The sequence below is a fragment of the Pongo pygmaeus genome, chromosome 10 (assembly GCF_028885625.2).
Source record: "Pongo pygmaeus isolate AG05252 chromosome 10, NHGRI_mPonPyg2-v2.0_pri, whole genome shotgun sequence".
NCBI classification, from domain to species: domain Eukaryota; kingdom Metazoa; phylum Chordata; class Mammalia; order Primates; family Hominidae; genus Pongo; species Pongo pygmaeus.
Window position 1 is genome coordinate 22,067,987 of NC_072383.2, and position 23,855 is coordinate 22,091,841.

Genomic DNA, 23,855 nt, shown 5'->3' on the forward strand with positions numbered 1-23,855 from the left:
ACAACCAGGTCTAGAGTTCAGTGACTGATCAGCCTCAGGAGCTTTGCAGGCGGCCCTAGGGCTCAAGGGTGTCGCGTGTTCACAGCTTCCTGTGGAACACGTGCTTGGCAATGAATAGGACCTGGGGGGCTGACTTAGCTTCTTTCTGCACCTGAGGTCCTCTAGCAGCACTTAGTGGTCCCATTTGTCCACGTTATGTGCCCTGGATAAGAGGGTGTGTTGTGGAGTGGCCTCCTCTCCAGTGTACTTGTCTAAGCTGTGGGGATTTGGGAAAATCACTGAAGCTCTCTGGGCCTCAGTTTTGCCTCAGTAAAATGGGGGTGATTGCACCTACTTTCTGGAGCTGGTGCAGTGGTTAAATGAAATAATATGCGTAATAATATGCACAGCCCTTGGTATGGTGCTGGGCCCAAAGTGAGCATCTCATAGGTGGTGGCTATTGTGTTAACAATGTTTTCTACGTTTCTACTTTAATCTGCCCAAACCAGCCAGGATTCCCATCCTGCAGGTGGGAGGGCTGCCAGGCTTCGGTCAAGTCCAGAGCCAGGGCCCTCTTGTCCTGCAGCCCTGCACACACCTCTCAGCAATCCATTTCCTTTGTTTAGAGCAAGCCCCAGGCATAGCCCCGACCTTCTGTCCTCAGCCTTCCTTTTAGATCAGTGGTTCTCAAAGTATGTTTCCAAACCAGCAGCATCAGCATCACTTGGGAGCTCCTTAGAAACACACATCTCAGCCAGGCACGGTGGCTCACGCCTGTAATCCCAGCACTTTGGGAGGCCAAGGCGGGCAGACCACTTGAGATCAGGAGTTCGAGACCACCTGGCCAATATGGTGAAACCCTGTCTACTAAAAACACAAAAATTAGCCAGGCATGGTGGCATGCACCTGTAATCCTAGCACTTTAGGAGGCCAAGGCAGGCAGATCACTTTAGGTCATGGGTTCAAGACCAGCCTGGCCAACAGGGTGAAACCCTGTCTCTACTAAAAATACAAAAATTAGCCAGGTGTGGTGGCATGCACCTGTAATCCTAGCACTTTGGAGGCCAAGGCAGGCAGATCACTTTAGGTCATGGGTTCAAGACCAGCCTGGCCAACAGGGTGAAACCCCATCTCTACTAAAAATACAAAAATTAGCCAGGCGTGGTGGCATGCACCTATAGTCCCAGCTACTCAGGAGGCTGAAGCAGGAGAATCGCTTGAACCCAGGAGGCAGAGGTTGCAGTGAGCCAAGATCACACACTGCCCTCCAGCCTGGGTGACAGAGCGAGACTCTGGCTCAAACATACGTGTGTGTGTGTGTGTGTGTGTGTGTGTGTGTGTGTGTATACCCGTGTACACCATGAGAAAGTCTGAAAATCAGTGCTTTCCAGATTGGACATGGGCTGTGGTAGCCCAGGCACTGCTAGCTGGCTTTAGGACTTGAAGAAGACAAGGTCTGCTGATCTAGCCCCATCATCCCGCACCATCACGCTTAGTGCTATGGAAATCCACCCAGTACAGTAGCCCAGCCTCCCAGCTGCCCTCTCCCATCACCCCGGCCCCTGTGATCTCCATGCCAGCCTCATCTGCCCTCCCCTCTACTCTCCTTCCTGCCACCCCCCATGGCGGAGCAGCTCTCCTGAAATTAATTAGTGTGGCGTGTTTACGGTCTGTCTCCCCTCCGTCCCATCAGACCCCACTCTTGGAATGGAGAACATGGAAGACAGCTTTGCCGCTTGCTAGCTGTATGATCTTGAGAAAGGACTTCTCTTCTCTGAGCCTCAGTTTCCCCTTATTGAAAACACCGATAATAGTTGCACTTACTTCCTAGCATACTTTGTGAGGCTTCAGTGAGACAATTTATGTCAATCGTTTCACATAGGAATGAATCATAAATCATAGGATCATAGAGGGTGTCATTATTTGTATTCTGTAATGTCTGAAGACAGCTCATTTTAAAGAAGATTTGCTGGTGATGGCTGTTAGGGGAACATCTCATTACCATTACCATCTTCCTGGAGACTTTTTATGCTTTTTCTTTTCACTCTATTCCCCTCCCTTCTTTTTGCATCTGAAGTCTGCTGGCAGCACCCAGTGGTTCCATTTGTCCACAGGGGCGATGGTCAAAGTTAGACATTACCGATCCCAGGGGCAGAACTGGAAAGTCATCCCGTGTGAATTGGGTGTGACAGGGATGGAGGTGGAAGACCAGAGGAACACCCGCAGTATCCCCAGAATCCCTAACTCCCTCCAAACCAGATCTGCTAGAAAAATCACGGGCAATTCGCCAAGCCAGAGATGAGAGGACATTCCACATCTTTTACTACATGATTGCTGCAGCCAAGGAAAAGATGAGAAGTAAGTGACTAGCAATGACATGTGATTGGATGGCTTGAATCTTCCCTTTCATCAGAATCCGGGGTTAAGGGATTGGCTATTAAAACAGTCTCAGATCCTGCCAGAAAGGACCATGTCTGTGAGTGACATATGAGCAGTTCTTCATCTCCTCCCAGTGAGTGAGTGTGGCTTGTGTTCAGTCATTCTCATTTACTGAGCACCTACTATGTGACATAGTAGCCATCAACTCCAATTAGACATTAGATCATTAATGATTCATGTCTAATTAGACCAGAGAGCATCAAGTCCAACTAGACACAATCTATGCCTTCAAGGAAAGGGAGAAAGACATTTGCCTTACTTGCCAATTTATAAAACTTGCAAATATAAAGATGCATTCTGGTTTTATAAGGAATTTTCAGGGGCAGCAGGGCTAAGCATTTTTCATTATACATGTTTTGCCAGTGATTTTGTAGAACAGGGGTCAAAACTTTTTCTGTAAAAGGCCAGATAGTAAATCTTCAGGCTTTGCAGGCCAGGTGGTTTCTGTCACAGCTATTCAACTCTGCCATTGTAATACAAAAGCAGCCACAGGCAATACATAAACCAACGAGCACAGGCAACACATAAACCAGTGAGTGCAGGCAACACATAAACCAGTGAGCTCAGGCAACACATAAACCAATGAGCACAGGCAACACATAAACCAATGAGTGCAGGCAACACCTAAACCAGTGAGCGCAGGCAACACCTAAACCAGTGAGCGCAGGCAACACACAAACCAGTGAGTGCAGGCAACACATAAACTAATGAGTACAGGCAACACATAAACCAATGAATACAGACAACATATAAACCAATGAGCACAGGCAGCACATAAACCAATCAACATAGGCAACACATAAATCAATGAGTGCAGATGCATCACTGTGTTACAATAAAACTTTATTTACAAAACAGGCAGTGTGCAGAAGTTTGCTGACCTCTGTTGTAGGGAAAAATGTTTTTTTATGTAAATACAATACACTGTATACGAAACTCCAGTAGGAAGTTATGAGTTCTGGACATGCAGTTGTTTACTAACTCTTAAAAATATATACAAATCACATAGCTTAAAAAAGAAATGGATCAGTGACTATCTGTACATAGTAGAGTCTACATGTTAGTAATAAGTTTTAAGTCTGAAATTTTATAGGAACAGTACAGACTTTGCTTTCCATCTCTTTTGTGGCCCAAGGTTAGTTATTTTGGTTAAGACAGTAACCAAAAGGATCTGTGTGAGCTCAGAACTTCACTGTGTCGGAGTGTATTGTAGAGCTCAGCTACTAGTGGGTGGCATTATCCATTATTTAAATTTCCAGTGTGGGGCGAAGTGGCTCTTGCCTGTAATCCCACACTTTGGGAGGCAGAGGCGGGCAGATTACCTGAGGTCAGGAGTTTGAGACCAGCTTGGCCAAGATAGTGAAACCCTGTCTCCCCAAAAATACAAAAATTAGCCAGGTGTGGTGGCTGGCACCTGTAATCCCAGCTACTCGGGAGGCTGAGGCAGGAGAATCGCTTGAACCTAGAAGGTGGAGGTTGCAGTGAGCTGAGATAGCACCACTGCACTCCAGCCTAGGCGACAGAGTGAGACTCTGTCTCAAAAAATAAAAATAAGTTTCCTTAATGGCTGGCTTTCGGGAACATAAGATATGAGGTGGAGCAATTTTTGGTAAAGGGAGAATGGTGAATGGATTTCTTATGTACCAGCAAACATGGTATATTAGCAGTTACAGTGCAGGACCCTGTGGAATGGGCCAGGGAAAAATGTTGACTTTCCTTTTCCTTTTATTTGGCACAAAAGAAAACAGTTTGGTTGTCTGGTACCTTGGGTTCCAGTTTTGTGCTTTGCCTCTGGTCTTCCAGAAATGGGCAAGTATAGGGCTCACAACTAAATTCCCAGGGGCCCTTTGTATTCTAGATGATAGAACTGGAAAGATGTTAGGCTTTTAGAGAGAACCAAATATTCCTAAATGCATCCAAACTCGGGATAATGAAGTCTTGGCAAAGACCTCAATCCTCGTGACTTGAATCAGGCATTTCAAGTTAATCCAAAAGTTTGAGTTAACTGGTGTCTTCGGTCAATTTAACCTCGAGTTTATCAAGCAACTTCCAAGTGACTTGACCCATAAAAGACCTTTATTTTAAAAGAAAAATATCTCGCTGACGTCTCTCCAAAAGTATAACCGAATCCAGCCTAATTAAAGATTGACCTGGAAGAGGATCCTTGATGTATTGGAGGGTATAATAAAAGCAAATGGTGCAGGAGAAAGAAAGGCAATTATAAAGTTGGGGGTGGGGGAGAAGCTGAACAACAACAAAGGAAATGTAATCATAGGATACAGTTTTACAGAGAATATCTAATTAATGTCATAATAAAAAGGGAGTTGGCAAACTATTTTCACTAAAGGGTCAGTAGTAAACGTTTTAGACTTTAAGAACCAGATGGCCTCTGTTGCAACTACTCAACTCTGTTGCCTAGTGAGAAAGCAGCCATGAGAAATAAACAAGGACATCAGAGCAGCTGTGTTTCAATAAAACTTTATTTACAAAAACAACAGGGGACCAGATTTGCCAACCTGTGATATGAGCCTTATATATTGATTCAACTAAAAATAGCTGGGGGTGGCTGGGCACGGTGGCTCACACCTGTAATCCCAGCACTTTGGGAGGCTGAGGCGGGTGGATCACCTGATGTCAGGAGTTCGAGACCCTAGCCAACATGGTGAAACCCCGTCTCTACTAAAAATACAACAAATTACCTGGGCGTGGTGGTGGGTGCCTGTAATCCCAGCTACTCGAGAGGCAGGAGAATTGTTTGAACCCGGGAGGCAGAGGTTGCAGTGAGCAGCCAATATTGCACCACTGTGCTCCAACCTGGGCAAAGGTGAAACTCCCAGTCAAAAAAAAATAGCTGGGGGAAAGGAAAGGTAGTATAAGAAAGCTGCATTTTTGCCTACCATAGCAGGAAGTCACTAGGTACTATCGAAACTTGACATATCCAGAAATCGCCTATTACAACGATTGTGCTTTGCCTCTGGTCTTCCAATAGGCCAAAAGCGCCTGTTACTTTTGGCGCTGAGGACTGGTTTCCTGAAAGAAAATTTTTCCACAGATTGGGCGGGCAGGGTGTGGGGGATGGTGTGGGGATGATTCAAGTGTATTACATTTACTGTGCACTTTATTATTACATTGTAATACATAATGAAATGATTATACTACTCACCATAATGTAGTATCATTGGGAGCTTGTTTTCCTGCAGTCCCATTGGGGGGTGATGGGGGACAGTGACAGATTATTAGGCATTAGAGTCTTATAAGGAGGGCGTATGTGCAGTTCACGACAGGGTTTGTGCTCCTATGAGAATCTAATGCTGCTACTGATCTGATGGGAAGTGGAGCTCAGACAGTGATGCAAGCGATGGGCAGCAGCTGCAAATAATGGATAAAGCTTCACTCGCTCACCTACTGCTCACCTGCTGCTCACCTCCTGCTGTGTGGCCTGGTTCCTAACATGGACCAGTACTGGTCTATGGCCTGTGGGTTGGGGAACCCTTGGCCTATTATATATAATACATAATGGAATATACATTATAATAGGCTAGTATATATAGTAAGCCTGTTCTGCAGAGAGATAGTGGTAACTGCCAGATAAAAAGCAGCTAAAAGAGATAAAAGCAGGTATTATGGAGTAAGGTAGGAGTTGGAGAAGGGATGTGACAGAAGAATGCTATTTTTCATTATAAACCTTTGGTAGTAATTGACTTTTAAAACTCATGTGCCTGTTTGAATTTGGTAAAAATGTTATAAATACATGAATAAGGCCAGGTGCGGTGGCTCACGTCTGTAATCCCAGAACTTTGAGAGGCCAAGGTGGGTGGATCACCTGAGGTCAGGAGTTCAAGACTAGTGTGGTCAACATGGTGAAACCCCATCTCTACTAAAAATACAAAATTTAGCTGGGCGTGGTGGCGGGCACCTGTAATCCCAGCTACTCGGGAGGTTAAGGCAGGAGAATCGCTTGAACCTGGGAGGTGGAGGTTGCAGTGAGCCGAGATTGCACCACTGCACTCCAGCCTGGATGACAGAGTGAGACTCTGTCTCAAAAAAAAAAAAATAAAATAAAGAGTAATGGTTGATCTAACTCTTCTGACAGCTTTGTCTCTGAAGGCAGGGTGCCTCTGGACAATTGAGGTAAAGGCATCCCTTCCTCCAGGTAAATGTAACTTCGTGCCAGGGATTGTGGCTTAGCAAGCAGAACCAAGGCTGGATATCAGCTGCAGTCACTGGTGCAGTGCACAACCTGCACCACTATGCAAGACTGGCAGTGGTTGGTGAGGCTGTCTACATGACGATGCATGAGGGTTTTAAATGGTCCAAGCCTTGAGAAAGGGAAAGGAATTATGATGGCCCAGACCCTTGACCAGATCTCTATCTCATGTTGAAATTAGAAGTGTGTCTTATTGACTCTGACCTCTCTTCCTCTCCTTCTAGGTGACTTGCTTTTGGAGGGCTTCAACAACTACACCTTCCTCTCCAATGGCTTCGTGCCCATCCCAGCAGCCCAGGATGATGAGATGTTCCAGGAAACCGTGGAGGCCATGGTGATCATGGGTTTCAGCAAGGAGGAACAGCTATGTAAGTCTCACACCTTGAGTCTGGAGGGTAGCCTGCCTGGATACCAATGGAACCTGTTAACTCTTTTCTGGTCAGGACAGATTTCTGCTCTCTGAATTCCCCACCTTCCATTAGGAAAAAAAAAGGAGGAAAATGAATTTTATTCTAGGTAGTTTGTTTGTATTGTAGAAAAGTGGCTGTATAAATAGGACTCTTTTAGTTGCAAGTAACCCGAGTTGGCTTAAACCAAAGGGAAAGTGACTAACTCACAATGTTGATAAGTTCAGGGAGGTTAGGCACAGTGGCTCAGGCCTGTAGTCTCGTGCTTTGGGAGGCCAAGGTGGGTAGATCACTTTAGGTCAGGAGTTCAAGACCAACCTGGTCAATTTGGTGAAACCCTGTCTCTACTAAAAATACAAAAAATTTAGCCAGGGCTGGTGGTGCACACTTGTAGTCCTAGCTACTCAGGAGGCTGAGGTGGGAGGGGCTGAGGTGGGAGGATTGCTTGAACCCAGAAGGCAGAGGTTGCAGTGAGCTAAGATCACACCACTCCACTCCAGCTTGGGAAATGGAGCTAGACTCCATCTCAAAAAAAAAAAAAAAAAAAAAAAAAAAAAGTTCAGGAATTCAAGCTTCAGGTACAGTGAGATCTAGGTGTTCAAAAGATTTTTCTAGAACCTAATTTCTTGTCTTCTATCTCTCTCTTGATTACATTGTTTCTCTGTAGGATGCAGTTTGTTGACAGTAACATGTCTGGGTTCCAGCCCTTATATTCTTTGGGTTTATGTCCAAAGAACAGAGTAGATTCCTGGCTTAAGTTCCTGAACGATGTGTCATTGACTCTGATTGGTTAGCTTAGGTTGATATGCACATTACTGAGCTATGCAGCATAGGCAGGGTTGTGGAAAGCACAGGGTGGTTTCATTATGGTCCCTAAGAATGGATTCTTGGAGCTGAAGGTAGAGATGTTGGCCTCATCAGGAACATGTGGGCAGGGTTTAGGGGAGGGGGAGTGATCAAGGCAGTGGATTTACTCAGGCTCTTCCTGGAGGGGTTGCTCTGGTGATCGATTGATACTGATAAAAATCATCCAACCAATGGCCAAGAAACACACTGGGTCTTGAGAACAGGACAGCTCAGAAAGAAATTCTTGGTCAGGACACTGTGTTTCTGAAATGATTTTCCTTCTGGGTTAGATGTGCCTCAGTGTTCAAGGTTAATCTCTTTCAGGAACACCAGGCCAGAACTGCGGAAAGTTTCCCTTCCTTCCCACGCCTACGCCTGGTTGGAGCCCCAGAATAGCACTGAGGTTGCTGAAATGCTGCATAAGGGGAGGGGCAGCTCCTCCAAAGATAACTTGGGGTCTAGAAAAATAAGGCTCTATGGGTCGGTTGACAAATGAATGGTGTGTGTGGGTCTTGGCCAGGGTCCCACATCAGAACCTAGTGCTGATAGCCTCCTTGTCTGAATGACATAGGCTCTCCAAGAATGATTCATTTTATTTGGGACAGGGGTCAGTTTTGCTTCTAATCTTGCTTTTAAATAACAATGAACAATGGTTAAGTATTTGCTGTGTGCCAGGAATTTACCAAATCCTTTTTTCTTAATGTACTACACTGTTCAGTATAGTTTTATTTAAATAATAAAAAACTGGAACAGGCTTTGCACAGTGGCTCATGCCTGTAATCCCAGCATTTTGAGACACTGAGGCAGGAGGATTGCTTGAGCCCAGGAGTTCGAGACCAGCCTGGACAACATAGTGAGATTCTGTCTGTACAAAAAAAAATAAAGAAAATAGAAAAAAACTGGAACAAACTAAAATAGGTTGATTGATAGAGGGTTTATTAAATCATTGTCTGTCCTTGTGAAAGAAAACAATGAGACCATTTAAATTGTTTTGCTCGGCATGGTGGTTCACGCCTGTAATTCTAGCACTTTGAGAGGCCAAGGCAGGCAGATCACTTGAGCTCGAGTTTGAGACCAACCTGGGCAACATGGTAAGATCCCTTCTTTACAAATAATACAAAAAATTAACTGGGTGTGGTGGTACACACTGTAGTCCCAGCTAGTTGGGAGACTGAGGTGGGAAGATTGCTTGAGCCCAGGAGGTCGAAGCTGCAGTGAGCCGAGATCACGCCACTCTGTCACCTAGGCTGGAGTACAGTGGCACAGTCTCAGCTTCCTGCAACCTCTGCCTTGCAGGCTCAAGCAGTTCTCCCAGCTCAGTCTCTCAAGTCATTGAGACTGCAGGCATGTGCTACCACGCCTGGCTAATTTTTGATTTTAGGGTTTTTGTTTTGTTTCATTTGAGATGGAGGCTCGCTATTGTCACCCAGGCTGGAGTGCAGTGGCACGACCTCGGCTCACTGCAACCTCTGCCTCCCGGGTTCAAGCAATTCTCTTGGCTCAGCCTCCCGAGTAGCTGGGATTACAGGTGCCCACCACCATGCCCCGCTATTTTTTTTTGTATTTTTAGTAGAGACTGGGTCTCACCATGTTGGCCAGGCTGGTCTTAAACTCCTGACCTCAGATGATCCACCTGTCTTGGCCTCCCAGAGTGCTTGGATTACAGGTGTGAGCCACCATGCCCAGCCCCCAGTGTTCTCAATGTACATTGGCACTTGCCAATTTCCACTTTAACCACAGAGACCAGACCCCAGGCCCGGCACCTTTGGCAGGCCCAAGTATCTAGCTAGAATTTGGTAATACTGTTTTCCTTGTATTTATATTTATAATTGCCATCTATTTATGGCAAGTGAAGATGATTTTTCACTTAAGATAGAGAAAGTTTTCTATTAAAACAAATGTAAGGAAGGAGAAAGAAGTAAATTTAAAGAAAATGGTTAAGCAAATAATGGAGCAGATGGTACACAGAGCAAGCATTCAGATGATGGCATGCAAATGACCAACTCTCATGGGAACCAACTTAGTCCCAAATGTACACCAACCCCATTTATAAACCAAGAGCAACTTCTAAACCCTCCATCAAGGGGCCTATGGAGAAGGGGGGTGGGTCAGGCTCCAGGCTGGAGCTTCATGAGGCTCCAAGTGACCAGGGGAGACTAGGATTTTCTCCACCACATTGGGTTCTTCAGCCTTGAACTCCTGGGCTCAAGATATCCTCATGTGCCACCATGCCTGGCTAATTTTCTTTTTCTTTTTTTTTTTTTTTTTTTGAGAGAGAGTCTCACTCTGTCGCACAGGCTGGAGTGCAGTGGCGCGATCTCGGCTCACTGCAAGCTCTGTCTCCTCCCAGGTTCATGCCATTCTTCCGCCTCAGCCTCCGAGTAGCTGGGACTACAGGTGCCCACCACCACGCCTGGCTAATTTTGTTTTTGTATTTTTAGTAGAGATAGGGTTTCACCGTGTTAGCCAAGATTGTATGAGTCTCCTGACCTTGTGATCCTCCCACCTCAGCCTCCCCAAGCGCTGGGATTCCAGGTGTGAGCCACCGCACCTGGCCCATGCCTAGCTAATTTTTTAATTTTTTATAGAGACAGGGTCTTGCTATGTTGTCCATGCTGGTCTTGAACACCTAGCCTCAAGCAATCCCCCGCCTCAGCCTCCCAAATCCTTGGGATTACAGCCATGAGCCACCATGCCTGGCCTGGTTATGCTGTTTCTAACATATTTTTAAGATGATAAATAAAATCATCTAAATTGTCCATCCTATGTCCCCTTGGTGGCACACATGTCTGGTGTTGGAAAGTCCTGTTTCTTATTCCTCAGTAAGAAGAGAGGTGTAAGGCCACTGTAAAAAATTAGCACAAACTTGATGTCTTAAAACAACAGAAATTTATTTTCTCCCAGTTCTGGAGCCCAGGGTTCTGAAATCAAGGTGTTGGCAGGAGCCAGGCGTAATGGCTCATGCCTGTAATCCCAGCACTTTGGGAGGCCAAGGCGAGAAGATCGTTTGCGGCCAGGAGTTCAAGACCAGCCTGAGCAACATAGCAAGACCACTTCTATACTAAAAATTAAAAAAAATTTTTTTTTTTTTTAAAAAGACAAGATGCTGGCAGGGGTTGTTGCTTCTGGAGGCACTGAGGGAGATCTGTTCCTTGCCTCTGTCCTGGCTTCTGGTGGCTCTGGCAGTTCCTGGCTTTTCCTTGGCTTGTCTCACTCCAGTCTCTGCCTCATCCTTCATGTGGCATTCTACTCTGTGGGTCTTCTCTTCTGTCCATCATAGACACTTGACATTAAATATAGGGCCTACCAGGTTAATCCAAGATGATCTCATCTTGAGATCTTTTGCTTGATTCCATCTGCAAAGACTTTTTTTTCCAAAATAGGCCACGTTCAGGCTGGGCGCAGTGGCTCATGCCTGTAATCCCAGCTGTCAGGGAGGCAGAGGCAGGAGGATAGCTTGAGCCCAGGAGTTCGAGACCTGCCTGAGTAATATAGTGAGACCCAGCTCTCCACAAAAAGGAAAAAAAAAATAAGTGTAACCCCCCCAAATTAGGCCACATTCATAGGTTCCAGGTGGATATATTTTAGAAAGACCAACCTTCAACCTAATATAGGTGGCTTCCACTCTTTACCACCTACTAGCCAGGCCCTTGCTCAGCATCTTACAAGACCTAAACTTCACAAAGTAGGTACTACTGTTACCATCTCCGTTTTGCAGATAGGGAAACTGAGGCTCATGGGACTTATTGAGACTCATGTAGAGTCTCTATCCTCTATTCATCCATGATTCATCCATCAATCAATCCTGTATTCATCCATCTATCCTCTACTCATCCTTCCATCACTCATCCATCCCTCCATCTACCCACCCATCCATTCATCCATGAACCCATCCTCTATATATTTATATATTCATTCATCCATCCACCCTCCATCTGCCATCCGTCCATCTCCCTCCCTCCCCATGTGTATCTGGACCCTGAACTAGGCTTTGGAAATTCAAAGATGATGAGATTTATAAGAAACAAAGCTGGGATTTGAACTCAGGACTCTAACTGCAGAGTGCGTGCTTTGCACCAGTGCACCAGGATGCTGCCAGCTGTCACCACCCTTGCTGTGTTGTGTCTCCTCACTGGTTTACTTCTTTGCTGTGTGCTAACTCTGCCCCAAGGCTCATCTCTTATGGCCTGGGAGCAGTGGCGTTCTTTTGTCACTTCTGGAATTACATTAACTATACCAGAAAGTGCAAATCAGTGGTTCCTGAGCCCACAGGAGAGATCGGCCACTACAACCTTCAAAATTTTTAAATGTTGGTTCCTAAAGTTTAAATATGGGTAGGCCGGGCACTGTGGCCTGTAATCCCAGCACTATGGGAGGCCAAGGCACATGGATCACTTGAGATCAGGAGTTTGAGACCAGCCTGGCCAACATGGTGAAACTCCGTCTCTACTAAAAATAGAAAAATTAGCCGGGTGTGGTGGCACACGCCCGTAGTCCCAGCTACTCTGGAGCCTGAGGCAGGGGAATTCCCCTGAACCCGGGAAGCGCGGAGGTTGCAGTGAGCCGAGATTGCACCAATGTACTCCAACCTGGGTGACAGCAAGACTCCATCTCAAAAAACAAACAAACAAAAAAAACAAAAACCATGGGTAGACTTCACATAAAAACTCTGGGTTTCCATTATCTGGAAAAATCAGAAGTTCTAGCAACACTGGGCTAGATGGAGTAGCTGCTGGTCCCTTCAGATGGGTTTGTGGCCTCCTTGGGTCCCCACAGTCCTCATTAGTTGGCTTTGTTCATTTAGACCAGTGGTTCTCTGCCGGAGGTGAGTTTGCCTCCCAGGGGACATTTAGTAGTGTCTGGTGACATCTGTGGTTGTCACAACTCTGTCGGGGTAACCACCGCTGACATCTAGTGGTTGGAGACCAGGGATGCGACTAAACTTCCCATGATGCCCAGGGCAGCTCCCCACAACAGAGAATTATCTGGCCCAGAATTTCTGCAGTGACAAGGTTGAGAAACCCTGAGTTGGCTGGCTCACCTGGGCTGTGCAGGCATTTCAGCAATCTTTAGTGTAAATTTACACTTTTAAAACTGTGAGTACAACTCTTCATAGTTTACAAAGCCTCTTTCATAGATGTTATGGTTAAAAGGAAGTGTCTTTCCAAGCCCTGTCAACAGCAGCTTCATTCATTTTGGGGAGAAGGCTTTCTGCCATAGTGAGTGGGAGCAAATGGGTGGGCGGTCAGCAGCTGGGTCCTTTTGCTGAGCTGAACCAGGGACCCCGTGGTGTGAGAATAGCTGTTGTGAAGGGCCTTGTAATGTCTGGTTTGGACTGAGGAACCGGAGAAGTCTGGGATCTCTAGGCTTTGTTCCTGGAACATAGTGACTGATTTGAAGCCAGAACTCTGGGTGATTTGTACCTGAGTTAAGCTAAGCCAAGAATTTGTGTTAATCATCATCCATTCTCCATCCATCCATCCATCTACCATCCATCCATCCATCCATCCATCTACCATCCATCCGTCATCCATCTGTCATCCTTCCATCCATCCATTCATCCATCCATTCATCCATCTATCTATCATCCATCCATCAATCCTCTATCCATCATCCATTCATTATCCATCCATCCATCCTCTGTCCATTCCATCTATCCATCTATCCTCTATCCATCCATCTATCCATCCATCCATCATCCATCTATCCTCTATCCATGCATTATTCATCCATCAATCCATCCTCTATTCATCCATCTATACTCTACTCATCCATCCTTCACCCATTCATCTACGTACCCATCCATTCCTCCATTCATCCATGAACACATCCTCTATCCATTTATTCATTCATTGATTCATCCATCCATCCACCTTCCACCTACCATCCATCCATCTCTCTCCCTCCCTCCCATGTGTATCAGGATCCTGGACTAGGCTTTGGAAATTCAAAGATGATTAGGGCAGGCCCCCCACTCTCCAGAAACTCATCATCTTGTGGGGATTTCAGACATAGAAACTATTGTAACCGTAACATGGCCTGAGTATGGAGTCAGAAAGGTTCCAAGTATTCTGGGAATACAGCGTTTTTGTTTGGAGACACCTGAACAACAAGTGGAAACAAATGTATATCTTCTTCATCCCAACATGGGCATCTGGTACACCCAGCAGAGTATGTAAGAAGTACAGGGTTTTTATTTCAAAAATCCTTTTATTGACATATGATTTACATGTAGAAAATTGTGTATGCCATAGCGTGCAGTGCAAAGAATTATTATAAACTGAACACGTCTGTGTAATTAGAATCCATTTTAAATAAGAGAATGCCACCAGCCCCACAGAAGCTCCAAAGTGCACCTTCTAGAAGCTTCCCTCAATTAAGGATAATCATTATCCTGATTTCTAACAGCATCGATTAGTTTTGCCTTTTCTTGGATGGACTGTCTATATATGGAGTTAGACAGTATGTTCTTGTTTCCATCTGTCCTCTTTTGTTCAGTATTTGTGTCTGGAAGATAAGTCAGGGTTTTTTTTTTGTTTTAGAGACAGGATCTCCCTACATTGCCCAGGCTGTATCAAGCTCCTGGCTTCAAGCAGTTCTCCCACCTCAGCCTCCCAAAGTGCTGGGGTCGCAGGCATGAGTCACCATGCTGGCCCCAATACATCAGTTTTGATTTTTGGTAGTTGTAGCTCATTCATTCTCACTGTTCTGTGGCAGGGGTTGCTAATACATTTTTCTGTAAAGGGTCAGATAGTAAATTCTTTAGCCTTTGTAGGCCAGACAATCTTTGTTGCAACTCATGAACTCTGCCAGTGTAGCATGCAAATAGTTATAGACAATATGTAAATGAATGAGTATAGCTGTGTTCCACTAAAACTTTATGTATAATAGCAAGCAGTGGGCCAGATTTGGTCCATGGGCTATAATTTGCCAGTCCCTGCTGCATGGTATTCCATTGTAACGCAAGGTTTTAAGCAACCATATGAAAATATTGAGCTCAGAATTTAGTTTCTTCAGAGGAAAGATGTAGGCTGACTCTGGGTCCCCAGTGGCTTTAGGCTCCAAAACTCCAGGGTACCTTGGCATTGACCTCTGTGTCTGCTCTGCTCTTCTCTCCCCACCTCAGCCATATTGAAGGTGGTATCATCGGTCCTGCAGCTTGGAAATATCGTCTTCAAGAAGGAAAGAAACACAGACCAGGTATCCATGCCAGATAACACAGGTACTTGCCACCTTTTCCCAATGACCAATGACTTTGGGGTTGGGGGGGTGGGGAAGGTGACATTTAACCATCGGTTATTTTTCAAGGTGAAGGTATCTGGGATTTTAACAACAGATGGACTAGGTTCTTATCACTCACTTTTCTTTTTTCAAACTTTTCAGTGCTCAAGACCCTATGTGGAAAGTTATTGAATCAGAGTGCAGGGATAAAAAAAAAAAACCTAATAGTTTTACTTATTTGTTCTTTTTTAAAAATACAAAATTTTACAGGTTTTAATAGAAACGAGGTCTCACTGTGTTGCCCAAGCTGATCTTGAACTCCTGAGCTCAAGTGATCCTCCCACCTTGGCCTCCTAAAATGCTGGGATTACAGGCAAGAGTCATCACATCCCACCCCAATAGTGACCAGACAAGATCCTGAGGGACCCTCTCTTCTAAAATACTCCACTTAATTGTTTTGTTAAAGAAATATTTCTCAAGCCCCTGCAATATGCCACTGGGATACAGCAGGAAATGACACAAGAATAGCTCTTCTTACGGTATCTGTGGTTGTCTTGGGGAGACAGACCTCAATTGCCCTGAGAATTAGGGGTGCCAGATAAAATACAGGATGTCCAGATAAATTTCAATTTTAGGTAAACAACAAACCTTTTTTTAAATTTTAAGTATGTCCCTTGTAACATTTGGACCACGATTATACCAAAAGAGTATTCTTGTTTATCTGAAATTCAGGTTTAACTGAGCATCCTGTAATTTTTCCCCTAAATCTGATAAACCTACCCACAAATAAACAGTATTTTGTGTTTTGAGAAGCTGGCCTGGCTACCACTATGCTTATTAGTGGCTGAGCTGAGAGCAAAACTTAGGTTTCTTATTTCCCAGCCCAGGCTGTATATTGTGTTGCTTTTTCTCGCTCCCTAGAGCCCACCTTGATCAAACCTGTTGCAACCGCTTACTGGGTTTACCTTGCCCACTGCCTAGTCAGAGCCAATTAATCAAGACAGGGGAATTGCGATAGAGAAAGAGTAATTCACGCAGAGCCGGCTGCATGGGAGAACAGAGTTTTATTATTACTCAAATCAGTCTCCTTGAGCATTTGGGAATCAGAGTTTTTAAGCATAATGTAACGGTTAGGGGGAGGCCAGTGAGTTGGGGATGCTGATTGGTTGGGTCAGAGATGAAATCACAGGGAGTCGAAGCTGTCCTCTTGCCCTGAGTCAGTTCCTGGATAGAAGCCGTAAGATCAGATTAGCCGGTTTCTCAGTCTGGGTGGTGTCAGCTGATCCACCTGGTGCTAGGGTCCACAAAAATATCTCAAGCACTGATCTTAGGTTTTACAATAGTGATGTTATCCCCAGGAGCGATTTAGGGAGGGTCAGACTCTTGTAGCCTCCAGTTACAGAACTCCTAAACCATAATTTTTAATCTTTGGGCTAATTTGTTATTCCTACAAAGGCAGTCTAGTCCCCAGGCAAGAAGGGGGTTTGTTTTGGAAAAGGGTTCTTGTGTTTTAAACTATAAACTAAGAGGTTGGGCATGGTGGCTTATGCCTGTAATCCTAGCATTTTGGGAGGCCGAGGCGGGTGGATCACTTGAAGTCAGGAGTTCAAGACCAGCCTCGCCAACATGGTGAAACCCCATCTGTACTAAAAATACAAAAATTAGCTGGGCGTGGTGGCAGGTGCCTGTAATCCCAGCTACTCAGGAGGCTGAGGCAGGAGAATTGCTTGAACCCAGGAGGCAGAGATTGCAGTGAGCCAAGATTGTGCCACTGTGCTCCAGCCTGGGTGACAGAATGAGACCCTGTCTCAAAAAAAAAAAAAAAAAATCTATAAACTGAGTTCATCCCAAAGGTAATTCGACTTACACCCAGGAATCGTTCAGTGGAGCTTGGAAGTTAGAAGCAAGATAGAGTCGGTTAGGTCAGATGTTGTTCAGTGTCTCAGTTATAATTTTGCAGTGGCAGTTTCATTCTCAGGTGTTTGTTATATATTAGAGTCCCTAAATCTGGCAAATTAATGGAATCCAGATGCCAAGGAAAGACCTCAGGGAAAGAGAAATGAAAAAGCGTTCTTACCAAGAGATGGGGGAAAAAATCCTAAAATAACTCTATTTACTATGTCTTGCACATGCAAAGCAGCATGTAATGCTATTTTCATGTTAAGGGATCAGCTCATGGTCACACCACTGCGCTTCAGCCTGGGCGACAGGAAGACTGCAGCTCAAAAAAAAAAAAGAGCATTTAGGTTGATTCTAGTATTTTGCTATTGCAAACAATGCTGCAACACATATCCTAGAAGGGTGAAACAAATGTTTATTGAATAGTAAGTATTCAATAAATGTTACTATTAGTAACTATTAAATAAATCTCAGGGGCCAGTGGCTCACGCCTGTAATCCCAGCACTTGGGGAGGCCGAGGTGGGCGGATTGCCTGAGTTCAGGACTTCGAGACCAGCCTGGGCAACATGCTGAAATTCCGTCTCTACTAAAATACAAAAGAAATTAGCTGGGTGTGGTGGCAGGCACCTGTAATCCCAGCTACTCAGGAGGCTGAGGCAGGAGAATTGCTTGAACCCGGGAGGCGGAGGTTGCAGTGAGCTGAGATTGTGCCTCTGCACTCCAGCCTGGGTAACAGAGTGAGACTCCATCTCCAAAAATAAAAATAAAATAAAAATAAATCTATCTATCTATCTATCTATCTATCTATCTATCTATCTATCTATCATCTCAGGGACTTTACATACTTTACCTTATTTAGTCCTGGGTACCAACAAGGTACTGAAGAGCTGACCCTTTTTAAAGCTGAGAAAAGCAAGATTCTGGGAGGGTAAAGAGCTTTTCCAAAGTCACATGACTTGGAAGTGTGAAGGGACAGGGACTTGAGACTAGAACTACCTGACCCTAAACCCCCAACTGGGGCCTACTTTAGCCCACCCCAATCATTGCCTCTCAGCAAAATACTGGGGAGTGTGACCACTAATGACAGCAGCCTTTAGGACACTTCAAGCTATATTCACGGTCAGTGGGTCCCATTTCCCCAAGAGAACCCGGTGTATTCACACATCACAAATGTCCCATGTGATGTGCCTTTCTGCCAAGCTGTTTCTTTTGTGATGCACTCGAGATGTTTCTTTTCTCCATCCAGCTGCTCAGAAAGTTTGTCACCTCATGGGAATTAATGTGACAGATTTCACCAGATCCATCCTCACTCCTCGTATCAAGGTTGGGCGAGATGTGGTACAGAAAGCCCAGACAAAAGAACAGGTAATGATGTACCTTCCGTTTGCTTATCACTTACCCATCCATGCACCCACCCATCTGTCCATTCATCCATCTATCCACCTGTTCACTCATTCATGTATTCATCAATCCATTCACCCATGGTCTGCCTCTGCATCTGTCCATCCATCCATCTTTCTGTCCACTCATTCATCTGTCTGTTCATCCATCCATCCATCCATCCATTCATCTGTCCACTATCTGTTCACCCATCATCTGTCCATCCCTCACTCATCCATCTGTCCATCCATGACCCAGCCATCTGTCCATCCATCCATCTTTCTATCCACTCATTCATCTGTCTGTTCATCCATCCATCCATCCATCCATTCATCTGCCCATCTATCTGTCTACCCATCATCTGTCCACTATCTGTTCACCCATCATCTGTCCATCTATCTGTTCACCCATCATCTGTCCATCTATCTGTTCACCCATCATCTGTCCATCTATCTGTTCACCCATCATCTGTCCATCCCTCACTCATCCATCTGTCCATCCATCCTTCTATCCACTCATTCATCTGTCTGTTCATCCATCCATCCATCCATCCATTCATCTGTCCGCTATCTGTTCACCCATCATCTGTCCATCCCTCACTCATCCATCTGTCCATCCATGACCCAGCCATCTGTCCATCCATCCATCTTTCTATCCACTCATTCATCTGTCTGTTCATCCATCCATTCATCTGTCCGCTATCTGTTCACCCATCATCTGTCCATCCCTCACTCATCCATCTGTCCATCCATGACCCAGCCATCTGTCCATCCATCCATCTTTCTATCCACTCATTCATCTATCTGTTCATCCATCCATCCATCCATTCATCTGCCCATCTATCTGTTCACCCATCATCTGTCCATCCATGACCCAGCCGTCTGTCCATCCATCCATCACCCATCCAGCTGTCATTCCATTCATTCATTAATTCATCTGTCCATCCATCCACCCATCCATCTCTTTATCCCTCATTTATTCAATACTAGAATATTCAAAGTCCCATGTCAGGTTTTGTTTGCTTGTTTTTTGTTTTTGAGCCAGAGTCTTGCTCCGTCGCCCAGGGTGGGGTGCAGTGGTGCCATGGCAGCTCACTGTAGCCTCTGCCTCCCAGATTTAAATGATTCTCCTGCCTCAGTCTCCCAAGCAGGCATGCACCTGCATGGGACTACAGGCATGCACCACAACGCCTGGCTAATTTTTGTATTTTTAGTAGAGATGGGTTTTTGCCATGTTGGTCAGGCTGGTCTTGAACTCCTGACCTCAAGTGACCCACCTACCTCGGCCTCCCAAAGTGCTGGGATTACAATGTGAGCCACCACACCCGGCCAAGAATAAAAATCTTCGCCACCAGCCTGGCTTATGTGAGAATGGAACCCATTGAGAATAACCGGGTTCTCCTGGTTCCCCTCTGCAGGCTGACTTTGCTGTAGAGGCTTTGGCCAAGGCAACATATGAGCGCCTTTTCCGCTGGATACTCACCCGTGTGAACAAAGCCCTGGACAAGACCCATCGGCAAGGGGCTTCCTTCCTGGGGATCCTGGATATAGCTGGATTTGAGATCTTTGAGGTACAGCTCGGTGGGATTGTAAGAGCCATGGTCTTGGTTCTCTGAGATGGGCTTTTTTTTGGAGGAATCATGATTTTGGAGAAAGGCATATAGATGGCTACTGTAGGATAGGAGGCTGTCTAGTTAGGGGTGAATCCTTGAGGGTATAAGAGACAGAAATCCAACAGGAAATGCATTGGTTTCTGGAACTGAGAAGGCCAGACATGTAGCTGGATCCTGTAGGCAGGATCTGATCTCCCACCATCGTTCTCTCTCTCTGTGCCTTCCTCCATATTGGCTCCATTCTCAAGCAGGCTCTCCCCTCATGGTGGCAAGATGGCTGCCACAGCTCCAGCTCCAGCCAGACTGCCTCTCAGTAATCCTGGCAAAAACAAAAAAAAACAAAAAACAAAAAAAAACAAAAAAAACAAAAAAACCCCCACATATCTCTTTTCTAACAGTTCCAACCAAAATCTTGGAATTAAGTCTCACTGACTCTTACTCAGCTGAATTGGGCTACATGGTCACCTCCAAGCCAAGAACTGTTTGCAGGAGCTTGCAATACCTCATGTAGTAGAAACATGGATATTGGATCCATGCCCATGGGTTTGAGGAAACTTCTCAGAGAAAGGGAAGGGTTTTTTTTTGTCTTGTTTTGTTTTTTGAGATGGAGTCTTTCTCTGTCGCCCAGACTGGAATGCAGTGTCACAATTTCGTCTCACTGCAGCCTCTGCCTCCTGGGTTCAAGCAATTCTCTTGTCTCAGCCTCCTGAGTAGCTGGGACTACAGGAGTGCACCACTATGCCCAGCTAATTTTTTCTTTTTCTTTAGACAGAGTCTCACTCTGTCACCCAGGCTGGAGTGTAGTAGTGTAATCTTGGCTCACTGCAACCTCCGCCTCCCAGGTTCAAGTGATTCTCCTGCCTCAGCCTCTCGAGTAGCTGGGAGTAGTGCCACCATGCCTGGCTACTTTTTTTTTTTTTTTTTTTTTAGTAGAGACGGAGTTTCACCCTGTTGGCCAGGCTAGTCTCGAACTCCTGACCTCAAGTGATCCAGCGGCCTCAGCCTCCCAAAGTGCTGGAATTACAGGCATGAGCCACCGTGCCTGGCCAATTTTTGTATTTTTAGTAGAGAGAGGTTTCACATACTATGTTTGCCACGCTGGTCACAAACTCCTGACCTCAAGTGATCCTCCCGCCTTGGCCTCCCTAAGTGCTGGGATTACAATCATGAGCACCACACCCGGCTGGGAGGTTTTAAGATTGATAGATATCCTGAAAGAGGTGTACTACCGAGTTACTTTCTCTCTGCGCCTCTGTTTTCACATCTGTAAAACGTTTCCACATTTGTACACGCAGTAGCATGCCTTACGAGGTTTGTCCATCCATAGATGGTTGTGCAGATGGAGGAGATAAGCATCTTTAGGGTGTGTGAGGGCCATGTGATGTCAACTTTGCCAGCCCTGGTGGACTCTAGGCAGCATGTTTTGGGGCCTCAGCCCCGTCTGGGTGCTGGGATGGCAGAACAGGATGTGGGCGAGCCATGGGGGCACTGTCGGGTGGAGCTTCTGTGAGGCTCTTTGTTTTCTGACTTAATACCAAGATGCTTACGCTCCGCCCCCATGCCATGTGCTCAGGTGAACTCTTTTGAGCAGCTGTGCATCAACTACACCAACGAGAAGCTGCAGCAGCTCTTCAACCACACCATGTTCATCCTGGAGCAGGAGGAGTACCAGCACGAGGGCATCGAGTGGAACTTCATCGACTTTGGTCTGGACCTACAGCCCTGCATCGAGCGGCCGGTGAGGGGCACGTGGGTGTGCGGGGCTCCGTCACACCTTGCACACGTGTGTGGCCTCTGTGGAGCTGACGTGGACCCCACACTCTCCCCGTGCGCACAGCATTCCCCCACCCAATCCATCACCCAGTCCTGAAAGGCTGTAAGCTGAATTCTTGTGAACTGTTATAATTTCCATTAACCCACATTTTCATATCAAAGGTATTTTCTTTAATTTCTGCCTTCCTTCCATCCTCTTTTTCCTTCCTTTTTTTTCTTCCCTACCCTCTTTCCCTTCCCTTTCCTTCTCCGCCGTTGCTTTTTTTTTTTTTTTTTTTTTTTTAATGACATGGTCTGACTCTGTTGCCCAGGCTGGAGTGCAGTGGCACAGTCTTGCCTCACTGCAACCTCTACCTCCCTGCCTCAAGTGATCCTCCTGCCTCAGCCTCCCAAGTGGCTGAGACTACAGGCATGCACCACCACGCCCAGCTAACTTTTGTATTTTCAGTAGAGACAGGGTTTCTACTAATTAACCGGGCCTGGTGGTGCACGCCTGTGGTCCCAGCTATTTGGGAGGCTGAGGTGGGAGGATTGCTTGAGCCCTGGAGGCAGAGGTTGCTGTGAGCCGAGATTGCACCACTGCATTCCAGCCTGGATAACAGAGTGAGACCCTGTCTCCAAAAAAAACTTTTCTAACAGGAACCCTATGTGAATTCAAGTCAAGCAACAAATTCATTTGCAAGAATTATGAACACGGCTGGGTGCGGTGGCTCACGCCTGTAATCCCAGCACTTTGGGAGGCCGAGGCGGGTAGATCAAGAGGTCAGGAGATCGAGACTATCCTGGCTAACACGGTGAAACCCCGCCTCTACTAAAAATACAAAAAATTAGCCGGGTGCCATGGCAGGCGCCTGTAGTCCCAGCTACTCGGGAGGCTGAGGCAGGAGAATGGCACGAACCCAGGAAGTGGAGCTTGCCGTGAGTCGAGATCGCGCCACTGCACTCCGTCTGTCTGGGCGACAGAGCAAAACTCTGTCTAAAAAAAAAAAAAAAAAAAAAAGAGAGAGAGAGAATTATGAACTCTTCATGATGTTGCGTGTTGCCCACTAGGGGGCAGCAGCAAACATTATGTTCTGCCTTCCATCCCTGTTACTGGTCCATTGGGCACAGGGTAATTTGAGGGTAGATTTGGAAGCATGGGGGTCATAAACTCATCTTTATATGTGGGCAAATACAGTATCAGATCTCGGCGGATGCCCATGCGTTGTGTATAGTTGGCCAGCTCTTCGTGGAATGCCCGAGGTTGGGTGTTCTCTCTGATTCAAGCCCTACTTGTCTCCCACAGAACAACCCTCGAGGTGTGCTGGCCCTGCTGGACGAGGAGTGCTGGTTCCCCAAAGCCACGGACAAGTCTTTCGTGGAGAAGCTGTGCACGGAGCAGGGCAGCCACCCCAAGTTCCAGAAGCCAAAGCAGCTCAAGGACAAGACTGAGTTCTCCATCATCCATTATGCCGGGAAGGTACCAGCCTCAGGGCCCAGGGGACTCTGTCTCAGGGGAGCCCTAGTGGCTGCTCAGCGCAGAGATAGTCTGAGAGTGGCAGAACCTTGGGCTGCCTGGAAACTGCAAAACCATCTGCTACTAAGCAAATCCCAACCAAGTCCTATTCGTAATTTGTCTACGCATCTGTAAGGCACCAGCTGTAGCCACTCTCATGTTTTCCAACCGTGATGTCCAGACAGTTATTTCTTTCTGTTTTTATTGAAGACAGGGTCTCGTTTTGTCGCCCAGGCTGGAGTGCAGTGGTGTGATCATAGCTCACTACAGCCTCAACTTCCTGGGCTCACACGATCCTCCTGCCTCAGCCTCCCAAGTAGCTGGGACTACAGGTGTACACCACCATGCCCAGCTAAATTTTTTTTCCTTTTTGAGATGGAATTTTGCTCTTGTCATCCAGGCTGGAGTGCAATGGCGTGATCTCTGCTAACTGCAACCTCTGCCTCCGGGTTCAAGTGATTCTCCTGCCTCAGCCTCCCAAATAGCTGGGATTACAGGCAACTGCCACCACACCCAGCTAATTTTTGTATTTTTAGTAGAGAAGGGTTTTGCCATGTTGGCCAGGCTGGTCTCAAACTCCTGACCTCAGGTGATCC

At 46.1% G+C, this 23,855-nt stretch overlaps 1 protein-coding gene across 1 annotated transcript in view; it reads left to right on the plus strand.

Moving 5' to 3' along the window:
* LOC129009332 (myosin-11-like) overlaps window positions 1–23,855 on the plus strand; it is a 144,667-nt gene that overhangs the window by 60,361 nt on the left and 60,451 nt on the right. The window contains 7 exon segments of the mRNA XM_054442080.2: window positions 2,239–2,337; window positions 6,850–6,993; window positions 15,005–15,100; window positions 18,246–18,364; window positions 19,797–19,949; window positions 21,565–21,729; window positions 23,050–23,223. Coding sequence (XP_054298055.1) covers window positions 2,239–2,337; window positions 6,850–6,993; window positions 15,005–15,100; window positions 18,246–18,364; window positions 19,797–19,949; window positions 21,565–21,729; window positions 23,050–23,223 — 950 coding nt within the window.